Here is a 12,428-nt window from a genome sequence, read left to right as displayed (position 1 = left end):
AATGTAGTTCAAGAGCGGATTGTGGCAACACTGTATTTTGCATATCAACTTGCCAACTTAATTGCTTTTAATTACTACTCTATTTTTAAAACTTTTAGACATATTTTCCTTTGCCCAATCCCTAACTATGGTGGCTGCGGTAGTCTTTATTATTACTGTACCTTAAGGCGATGGCTATAAGGCTCAGTATTCAATATAATGGAATAGTTTTTTTTAATGAGCCAGATCATGTTTTTATAGAACATAAAACACATTTCGTTTACTCCGTAATAATAATCTTTAGAAATTACCGAATAATAATAATAACCCAAGACAATTCAGACAACACCTTCCAGTTTCAAACCAAATGGAATTTGTACACCTATAGTACAATTAGACAATTGAAACAAATGCTTAAATACTTTTATTTTAGTAAAGTCATAGAGTAAATATAAAACAACCTCCGGGAATGTAATTGTTAGTAATATGTTTTAATGAACCCATTGCTAATAATATACCATCCGTCAGGTCGACCTCCACACGGTTCCCCCTGGAAACCATTGTGATTAATTCCTGGTAAATTTGTCACGATGGGCTAACTGACATGACCTCATGCTCATCTTATCATCCTCCTCTGGTACCCCACCAGCGTAATCCGAAAACGCATGCGAAAGCTACAAACCATTCATTAAAAAAAAATATATGTAAATACCCAGATCAAGCACATCATCATACAAGCAATCTATACATATAAATAAAATTGGAGTGTCTGTTTGTAATATTGAAATAACCGTTTTTTACTACATGCATATGAATATAAATACAGTACATACACTAAAATATCATTTTTTACAATTTTTGTCTATCTGTCTGTCTGTTTGTTCCGGCTAATCCCTGAAATGAGTCGACCAATTTTGACGAGACTTTTTTTGGCAGGTAGCTGATGTAATAATGAGGAACTTAGGTACTTTTATTTTAGAATTTTTAATTCCACGCGGACGATGTCACGTGTACAGCTAATAATAAATAAAAATTATGTATAGTGCAAGAATCTAACTGGTGACCATTTGAAGTATATAGGCGATAAGAGGCTTATCACGGTGTGGCCCGCCAGTTTGTTTCTCATGCCAATACTATTATATATACTATATACTATTATAATTCAATAAATACCATCAGCTAATTTTCCATTCACAGTTTCCAGAACAGAGTGATGCGTCAAGTACTTGCGAAAATATCTCTTACCTAGTATTCTCACGTATTGAACAGCAATGACCGACTTAGCATTGTTGTATGCAGAATATAATGCACATTTGAATACTGCAATTGCGTAATTTATTGTTCAACGCATAGAATTTTAAAAATATTATTATATGTATATATACCTATATATTCAAAAATATAATTAAAATCTAACTACAGTTACAGTTTCGACGCTATATTTGAATATTTTAAATAGTTCTATTTGACATTCTAAATTTAAAATAATTATATGAACCGTTTTAAATTTTGAATGTTAAGAAGTATAATTAAAAATAATAATTATTTTTAATGCCAGAAGAAAAACAATGGTTTTAAATTTAAAATGATAAGTTCAACATGTTTTTAGTAGGTGCCTATATAAAATACCTACAGTTTTAATATCAGAAGAAGAAAAAATTGTATTAAATTTAGAATAATAACTTCAAGAAATGTTTTTAATAGAACCTATATAAAATACATAAAGTTTTAATACCAAAAGAAGAAAAAAATTGTTTTAAATTTAGAATGATAAGTTCTTGAACTTTACCATTATAAAAATACCTATTAAACCAAGCATTCTTTTATTAATCAAAGGTAGCAAATAATTAATACTTTTATAGGTATTTAAAAATGTATTTTAGACTATCAGCATAAGATAAATATACAGTTTTTTGACATGTGTGTGTAAAATATATATTCCCAAGTTCAAAAGTTTAAAAAAACCTACTTTAATTGTATTTCTGTTAGTTATTTAAGTAACCCGCCCTAAGAATTAAATCCAGTTACCCGGGTTTGTTGCCTTCCAGAGTTGATGTCGTGGCAAGGTTCGCAGCGAGGCCCCTTCAGCCCACAGGGTAAGGAGATCGTTAGTAATGTGGACTAATAACCCCATTGCTATCAATGTAACATGTCAAGTCGATATCCACGCGGTTGACAACCATCCCCTAAAAACTTTGTGTTAAATCGCCATTTGCCAAGTTGAACTAACTAGCATTCTGACTTCATCTTTATTTTATCATCCTACACTAGTGCCTGTCCAGCGTAAACTGTAAGTGCAAGAGGATGCATCATTCCATTATCATTCACACAAAAAACAAAAACCTTCACCCACCCTAGGGTGGTACGGATGATCAATGTCGGTCTACGATATTTCCACCACTTTCCATCATGTGGACCGTCAATTTGTCATTCTAGTCACATAAAAATAAAAAATTTTCACATCATAATAAATGTGACAAGCAAGTACATAAGTCAGTTAATAAAAATATTTATTACTTATTTAAAATATTAAGACATAAATAATGTATGTATAAATCAAATATAAAATACAGTCTATCTTGTTATTATGTGACAAGTTTGTGAAGAACTTGCTTTCTTGCACCATCGGCCATAATTTTGTCCAGTTTATTAATACTCGTATGTAAATGTTGAGCAATTAAGGGCGTTAATACATTTATTAACCATAATCAATATTTGGGAACTCATTAAATTACAATAATTACAAAAAATGTGTAAATATATGTTTTTTTAATATAGGTATATAACTTGGTATATGTAAATTTCATATTTTTAAGTATATCAAGTTTTATAGTATATACTCTTAGATATATGTTCAAAACTCTATTTATTAATGATTTGTTAATTTTCCACCTAAATTAGGCTCAGTGGAATCTAACCAGGATCCAATATAAATTCCGATATCGTATATGTGCGATCGATTTAGTCATAAAGTATATAAGATTAATAAAAACAAAGTTACTCTAGCATTTTGTTATCACTATCTTAAATAAATATCAAAACTAGTAATTCAGTGACAATTTACGCTTTACTTACTTAGATGTAGCTATCTGTCTCCGGTTACATATATAATAAAAACAAATTATAATTGTCTTTGTCTTATTCATATAAATATGTAATTAAAAAGTTTTCAAAGAATTTTTACGATGGAAAATTTGTATTAATATAATTTAATTATTATTTATTTATGCACAAATACACAAATAAACGTGCACATAGCGAACTTGACAACTAAAGGCATTTTATCCCAGTCAACCATAGCAAAGAGATATTGTGGATTTCTATTTTCTACGAAATATTTTACAAATGGCATATATATATTATACACCATTTGTAATTTTTGTTTTCAGGTAGAAACAACGCGGATATGACTTCTTTGTGGTAAAAATATGCATGCCACCTACATAACCAACTCACAAACTAACATACCAGCAAAAACTTCAACCAGTTAATAAAGTAACGAAAAAACAACAACTACAAAAACTCACCTAGTTTACATTTAAAACTGGTATTACAAATATAATAAAAAAACTTAATTAAACTGCAAGCTTCATATTAAAATCACATACAAGAAGTTTAATACAAAGATAAATACTGGCTTAATTATTTACTTTTTATTACGCACTTGAATAGCTTCTATACCGACAAACGGACAGACACAATAGAATTTTAATATTTAATACAAGAAGAGAAGTGTATTTATTTTTGTGGCTCACTGTGTTTCATGTGTGATATTGCAATGGTGCACCCGCCTGCTCTAACAGTTTACGCTAGGTGATGAGGTCGGGTCAGTTACCCTATCATTGTAAATTTACCATGAATTTATCATGATGATTTCCAGGACCACTTGGAGGTCAGCCTGACATAGAACATTGCTAGTAATGTGGTTATTAGTTCCCACTACTAACAATCCCTTTGTTCCCTTTGTTGTTTAATGGATGTCGTACTAACTCTGGTACTCGTTCACCCGTTAATAGGATTGTTAAAGCATATAATGTTAAATTCTATAATATAGATATATTTGCCACTATACCAGAGGTTCCCAAACTTTTTTGTGTCGTAAACCCCTTGCCATATTTTTCAGTTTTGAGTACACCCCCCATTCTTACCTGGTATTGATTTTTTTGTAAATTTCTAACTGTAGTAAAGTTTAGTGTTAAAAACATAAAGTAAAAACAACAAGATGACCGCTGTCGTAGACCTCTTGCAGTTTGTCATAGACCCCTGGGTGTCGACATAGACCACTTTGGGAATCACTGCACTAGACCATCATTATTTAAAAATATGGTTGATCAGAACTTGTATAACACCCATTAAACTTAATGTATGAACTATTAATTATCTTTATATTTCTAGTGATACTTTTTTTATTATTTTATTTAATTTTACGCTTTCTTTATATCTAATGTCAGTCAGTACTTGTCAATATATCAGTTGCATTAAGTCTATCTATTGTAATTTTGTATATAATATAATGAATTTTTGTTCAGCACTGCTTCTCTAAACAAGTTTGTATGTTTATATAAATTTTCTTTAAACAAAACTGTGATACTAAACAGTACCAACGATGTTATCGTTGGTACTACCACAGATAACATAATATTACATAGTAATACATACATTTAAAAATTGTTCACGGTTTACCTAATCCCATATTGTGTATACATAATACATTGTATTACTGTTTGTTTGTCTTAATAAAAGAAAAAAAATCCCCTTCACCCTAACTGAGTATGTCAATGTAAGTCTAACCAGTACATATACTTTATTTTAAAAATATGTTCTGCTCAAAGTTAAATAGTCCTTTTTTTATCTTTTGGTTAAAAAGAAACAATTAATTTCAAAGCTGTTTTTAATTTTAATCCAAATTTAAACATTTTTGTATTTCAGAAATATAAATTTAAAAAAAAAACTAATAAAAGTCAAAGGAAACTAAAAAAAACATTTTAATAGTTTTTCTTATCTCTTCGAATTTATTGAGTGTTTATGTCAAAATGTTTTAGAGGTAACAAAGCTTCTAATCATTGTGATGGGTCATTGATCATTATCCTCGACCTATCAAGTCCCAATTGATTGACATGACAAGTGTTTGTTTAAGGCACTCATTACAGCAAACTCTAAACTAGTCAAGTACAACTTTTATTCAAAATGATAAGTTCCGTATGTTTTAACCTATTTACTATAGTAAAGTTTTGGATACCATTTTAATAATAATAAGAGTATACCATATAATAAACTACTATACTATAATATACTATATAATAATATTAATGATAATGACTGCTAAATCTTATTAATATTACTAGCTGTTCCCGTGACTTCGTCCGCGTGGAATTTTTTTATATTTATAAGTAATAACTAACAGTTAAATAATAATAACTAACATATATCTAGTTTGTTGTCAAAATTTATAAAAAAAAAACAGACTTAATTATGATAAATTATACATACATATATACATATAAATAAAATAATAGTGAAATAAATATTTTTTGCTACATACTAGGGTTCATGATTTCTCGTGACTTAATTTCGTCTTCGCGTGAGAAATTTACATTTGCGTATTTGGTTTATTTTTAAGTTCCAATAACGTCAAAAAACTCAGTGGTTTCATTTGAGACGAAAACCAATGCATTTTTTGTTAAATATTAATTATAAAATTTAACTATAAAATTAATTATAAAACTTTTATTGAGTAGGTATATTTAAAAACATTATACATATTATGAATAAGCCATTTTTTTTAAATACTGAAATATATTAGGTTCTTAAATATGAAATTAGCGTTTTGTCGTACTGGCCACTTTGATCTTAAATATCTCCTCTTTGGTTATAAATTTCAATTTCAAATTTATACATTCATAAATAATACATGTGCTTGGTTTTTTCTTTGGGTCACATTATAAAATGGAAAACTTAAAATATCGCGTCAATATACATGATTTATTTTTTTTGTGCAATTCAATTTAATTTCTATATAGTCTTGATTTCTCGATCTGTTTTCTCGTTGATTTCCGGCAGAAGGATTTCCCGGGAATTCTCGAACCCTACTACATACATATGAATATAAATACGGTACATACACCAAAATATTTTTTTTTTTGCAATTTTTTGTCTGTCTATCTGTTTGTTCCGGCGAAGCTCTGAAATGGCTAGACCGATTATAACGGGACTTTTTTGGCAGGTAGCTGATATAATAACGAGTAACTTAGGCTACTTTTATTTTAGAAAAATAAAGTTAAATTTCCCGCGGACAAGTACAGCTAGTCATATTTAAAACTAATAAATATATATTTATATCTGCAGATAACAGTAATGGGACATTTATTAAATTAATATATTTCTCAAATATGTATATACATATACTCCACAAGGAATCCCAATTGTATAATTGGATTGCAGTCAATATAATCACTGAACTTGACGTCAATTTAATGATTGTGTTTCGTAATGTTCTCGTACTCGTATTTTCATAATACAAACACTTATTCAACCCACATTGTAAAAGAGTTACATATTTTATAACAACAAAAATACAAACCTAATAAATTCTATGTAGAGACAACATCCAGGCCAATTACAAAGAAATATATACAAAATACAAATACATTGACGCTATACTATACTATGCTATATAGTACATCTAACTACATCTATTTTTACAGATTCTATTATTACAGATATGAAAATGTATACGTTTCTTTTAGTCGGTCAAAAAATTAATAAGTTCACATCATTTGAATAAGCCGAGGAGATTTCTTCAGTTCATAATGACCGTTAGGTACCTCTTTCAGATATTCATATAATAAACAGACGATAACATCTATAAAATGGTAATGCTTTGTGTATGAATAAATATAAAGTTTTTTTTGTAGGTTAATGCATCTCGGATATCCCTACGTCGTTATCTCATCACGATGATTTAGGTAGATTTCTTTGTTTTTTTTAAATGACTAAGGTAATTATAGACATCTGTATGAAACGTTTTCTTATCAGCAACAGTACCTTAACATGTTAAATTTAACGGCGTCGGTGGTCTAGCGATTAAGCATACCGCTCTACTTCCGATAGTCGCGGGTTCAATTCCTCGCACGATGCAAATTTTTGTATTTCGTTTTTTTTATTAATAAAAAAAATTAGTTGCTCTAGGTTTTGTCTATATACAGTTTGAATGTATTTCCAAATATTTTAGCTTGAAACTAGATGACGCTGTGTGAATCGTTCAGGGTTATTATTATTAAATATCAGAACCAAATACAAATTATCACACTAAGTTATTCATTTATAGCTCATGCCACTTCCCATGCATCCTCATTAAAAGTTGATTCGACATGACTCTAATTTTGTTTTTAATTTGCTTGATATAACATCTTCGTCTTCCCCTCCCCTCTATCTTTCTATTTTTCCTCAATAATAATTTTCACAATAAAAGTCTCATTATAAAATAGTAAAATACCTATTACACATTTAGTTTGTTTAGTTTAAGTTTGGGTTCCAAATCCAAACTTCAGTCTATGTTCCTAGGCAGATAAATATATATCTTTATTGAATAATTGAATATTATCTTTATTAAAAGTCATTAATTATATTATATAATTAAAGTCATTAATCAAAATAAAAAAGGCGCAAAAACCATCAACACTAACACACCTTATTTTATGTGCACAATTTAAATACCTAAATAATTAATGGGATTCAAGCCATTCTCGAGCCCTGTAATCACTGTTCCATCACGAATTTAATATTAGAATATTAAACATCAAATTATTTTCATAGGTACTTCATATAATTGTTTAGCATCCAAGGCTGAAGGGCGAAGGGCCAGACAATTACAACTGTAACGAATTTATCAATATATGTTTTGATAAATTATTATAACGCCTTTAGGGCCAAAATATTAAGAGGTAGTTATTAAAGGTAGTAGCTATGCAACTCGCCCGCCCATAGAAGGGCTTAGAACGTAATATATACCACACTTAATTTCACAGTCTATTATTATAAAATAATATTGTGGCAATACTATGAGTATTATCTAATAAATTTATGTATTTCATTACAAGTACGTTTTATACATTTAAACTGTTATACGGACCATGAGAAGTTTACTGTATTACGAAACTTCACTGTCAATATTGACTTACTGATTTACAGTCACAGTGAACAACATTTATTTATATATATAAGATATTCTTACCGTCTAAAAGTGTATATTTTTGTACCTTTTCGTATCTGAGTACAAGATTAAACAACAAAATAACTTTACTGTACATAATATTTAAGTAATACATAATAGTTTATATAGTTACACCTCTATCATATCACAATAATATCTCAAAAAAAAGAAGTAAAGGTTATGATCAGAAATATCGTATTAATTCTTGTAACCAAAATAAGTTCAAGATGATAGATTGACTTACCAATAAAGACATCTCAGTGTTCTTCGGCATCATGGTGACGTCACCGGGCCGGACCCCAGGGCCGCAGTACGGGAGCGACGGACCCCGGTTGGGGACCCTAGGCGGCGGCTCGTGTAGAGCCAGCAATGCGGCGTGGAGACGCGCACGGGCCGCGCTGATACCACCAGCTCCTCGAACTGCTGCCTCCACGACATCTCCAACATCTTTCTCCCATCTGAAGACGATTTTTAACAGACTTCATAAAAGAAGAAGTTAATTCTATGTATTTTTGTAACTAGGTTAAGGTAAAAACCTCTTACATCTCGGTTTAACTATATTATTATTATTTTAAACCTTTTTACTAATGTACAAATTATATAAATAAGGTTTAAGTATACTAAATAATCTCTAAACATATACACCGATAACCACCTAACCTAATATCTTCCTTAAGACTTCGGAGTAGCGTGCAAATTAGACTACCATCCGAGTCTGATACGGTGTGATATCCATCGTTTATGTCCGAAACAGATAATAATCGAGTGGTCTCGGCAAACTGTTCGGTCTTTGGTAAAGTTGGCAAGACATGACCACGATTAAAATAGCCTCTATACACACAAGTAGCTTTACCCACCGATAGCCTCCTAAACATGACCTAATATCTTCCTTAAGACTTCGGGACAGCGTGCAAATTGGACTGCCATCCGAGTCTGATGCGGTGTGAGATCCATCGTTCTTGTCCGAGACAGATAATCGCCGAGTGGGCTCGGCAAAGTGCTCGGTCTTTGGTAAACTTGGCGAGACACGACCATGGCTGCCGCCTCCGCTCCCATAACCTGGTAGTAACACACAAATACAATACAGAACATTAAAAAAAGATAAAAGAAAATCTTACTGCGTTTAAGACTTACAGTCGGTCAGTGTCACATGACTAAAATTCAACGAATGCATGTTCTGTTAGGGTAGAGCGTAGAGAGAGCAATCAGTCCATTCTATCCCCCATCCAGCACTAAAAGATATCGAAATTACGACGGCCTGAGCCAAAGTCCGAACTCCTAGCGGTGCCCTCAAGCTAATGTCGTATCCATCAGGAAAAAGTTTGCCTTCAGCCAGTCCAAAAGTTCTTCTGCAAGTTTGGAGTGCCACCTGCACTCGCCCCGTATCGTTAGGTGAAGGTGTTAACACCAATTGCACTCAACAGCATTGGAATAATTTCAAAGAAAAGAGAAGACATGTATATAAACGACTTTATTTATATTACTAACTTCTTGATATTTGAGTAGCACCGCCTCATCCAGAGACTCATCCAACTATTCAATTACTAATAAAAATATACACACAAAATTTCATCCAAAAGAGGACTTAATAACAAACATATGTCCAGGAAAATTACATTATTAAAATATAGCCTCTATATTATATTTAATGTTTTTACTTTTGTAGGTATCAAACCACATGATACACATACGTTACTTTATTATATCTCTCACCTGACGAGGTGGAAGGCGCTCGGCGGGGGGTGCGGGGTGTGCAGGGCACCTCCCCCTGTTCACCCTCCACGCTCTCTAACGAATCCACGATTATGACTACCTCTTGCTCCTCTTCCTCGGTGTATATTGGGTTGGACCTGCAACAAAATAAATTGGTCCGGCGACCGTCAAGGAGTTTGAATCAAGCGTATATATTTGAACGCTTTAAGACAGTGATACATACTTTTAAGGAGGAAGAACTTTATAGAAAATCATATACATTTGTGTCACTTGTTTCAGCCGTCAAGCAACTTACTTAATAAGATGTATTTTGTTAAAGGGTTAGATATTAAAATTTTAAGAGCATAATTTCTTCAACCCATCTCATCCCAGGTAAAATTTTATATCGTATGTAAATACTGTAGGCACTTTTATATTTATATAACAAGAGAATAATAAAAACGTGATTAAAAATAGCGAGGAAGTCACCACTGATTCACAAGATTCTTGCAAACCGCAGAAAATTTTTATAAACATTCACAAACATATAATATAAAAGCTTTTTCCAAAGGAAATAAGAATCGGAATGCATTGCATTTGTTCCATAATCAAGTTCAATGACATTGAATGACTACAAAACATTATTTAGTATGCGTACTGCGTATCTAGATTTTACGTGACATTAATAACTTTAAAGTTGATGATAAGGTGTAAAAACGAACAAGTGCATGTGTTACGCACTATGAATAAGAGTATACCCTTACCATTCGATATTTATGTAAATTATGATAAAGAGGATATATCCAGATCAAAACAAACAGTCATAAACATGAATGTTATTGACGTGCAAAAACAAACCACGGTTATTAGAAGTAAGCTCAGTTTTCAGCTGTGTTCAGGTGCACAGAGTAAGTCATTACAGAAGACTGCGGAATGACACCTTAGGACTAACCTATGTATGGTATGACGCGATAACGTCATATAAAAAAAATAACCCTAGACAATTAACACAGCGCCATCTACTTCCACGATAAGCGGAGCTTGTGTTACTAGTCAACTGATATATATATAATATTTAATATGTTTGCACCGTGCAAGGAATCGAACCGACGACGAACGAAAACTACCGTCGGAAGTAAAGCGGTATGCTAAACCGCTAGACCATCGAAGCTGGCTGAAATCCCTATAACTGGTGATTATCCATGATACCTGAGTAACGGTGGCGACATGTCATCCAGGGCACGGAGGGGGTGGAGCAAGGGCGCGGGCGGCGCGGGCGGGACGGGTCGGCCGCACGCGCACCGTCCCGCGTCGTCGCACTCGCGTCGCCCTCCACCCTGATAAAAAAGGAAACTTATAATATACTAGGGTAAACTACAATATGCCAGAAAAATCTAGATGAACTATAAGTGTGTGAAATTTTATACTACTCCGATGGTTCAATTTTGGTAAAAAATGGTACAAAGTTTTTGCTTCAGGTATTAATATAATGATAATGCAAAAATATATCAGCTAACCAAACTGGGCGGTAGGGATAGTTAAGAACAGAATAGAATAGAAAATCACTTGTTCGAATAAACTTACGTTGAAGCACTTTTGAATAGTCAGTCATCACATTTATTTCAATCTACCGCTTATTCAAACGTCATCGAACAGAGACCAAAAGGTCCTATGTGAATAAATATTTGTTGTGACTTTTTTCATTCACCACGAAATATGGAAGTAGTAAGTTCAAGGCTCAATCTAGTAGCATCGTTAAACCCGAGAGTTAAGCAGTAAAATCGAGAAGTAAACTTTATGAACAATCTAAGCAGCTACATACCTACTGCAATACAACATTGATTCTGCTAAAATACAACCAGGCCGTAAATACTTGCACATCTTAAACTATGTTTGTATTTGAATAATACGGCGGAATGATGTTTAATGATTTTAATTTTTATTATATAGAATTATAGTATAATTATTTATTTATTTATAACTAGCTGTACTCGCGGCTTCGCGTGGAATTTAACTTTACTTTTCTAAAATAAAAGTAGCCTAAGTTACTCCTTATTACATCAGCTACCTTCCAATAAAAGTCCGGTCCAGCCATTTCGGAGATTAGCCGGAACAAACAGACCGACACAGACATACAAAAATTGTAAAAAATTATATTTTGGTGTATGTACCGTATTTACGAGTATATTCATATGCATGTAGTAACAAACGGTTATTACAATATCACAAACAGACACTCCAATTTTATTTATAAGTATAGATAGATATATGTACTTTCATTGGTCAATCAACAAAACCTTACACATATCATCCAATTACAAATCCAAGGCAACATGCAAAACGATAATCGTACAAATTAACCTAACTTACATAATGCAGATGGAAGCATAATAATGCTAAGTCTTTGTCTTCAGACACTGATGTTATCGTGTTATATGTACGTACAGCACCGCGGAATTCACATTAATCAATTCAAAACAGCTGCTTTATATTTGTAAATAAATATAGAATAGATTAATAATAGGGGTCAGGTGTACCTCAATAG

At 32.0% G+C, this 12,428-nt stretch overlaps 1 protein-coding gene across 4 annotated transcripts in view; it reads right to left on the bottom strand.

The window, feature by feature from the left end:
- The window catches only part of LOC131851445 (uncharacterized), a 93,629-nt gene that overhangs the window by 29,359 nt on the left and 51,842 nt on the right, over positions 1-12,428 (bottom strand). For all 4 annotated transcript variants that reach the window (XM_059201947.1, XM_059201945.1, XM_059201948.1 and 1 more), the window contains exons 2-5: positions 11,093-11,220; positions 9,905-10,041; positions 9,049-9,250; positions 8,436-8,649 (exon numbers count right to left, since the gene is read on the bottom strand). In XM_059201947.1, the coding sequence (XP_059057930.1) occupies positions 8,436-8,649; positions 9,049-9,250; positions 9,905-10,041; positions 11,093-11,112 (573 nt within the window). In that variant the 5' untranslated portion in view covers positions 11,113-11,220. The remainder of the gene's footprint in view (positions 1-8,435; positions 8,650-9,048; positions 9,251-9,904; positions 10,042-11,092; positions 11,221-12,428) is intronic.

Source organism: Achroia grisella, unplaced genomic scaffold, assembly GCF_030625045.1.
Source record: "Achroia grisella isolate CSIRO2021 unplaced genomic scaffold, CSIRO_AGI_Agris_v1 utg783, whole genome shotgun sequence".
NCBI classification, from domain to species: domain Eukaryota; kingdom Metazoa; phylum Arthropoda; class Insecta; order Lepidoptera; family Pyralidae; genus Achroia; species Achroia grisella.
Note: the sequence above shows the minus strand (reverse complement) of the source record. Positions and strands in the feature narration are given on the sequence as shown.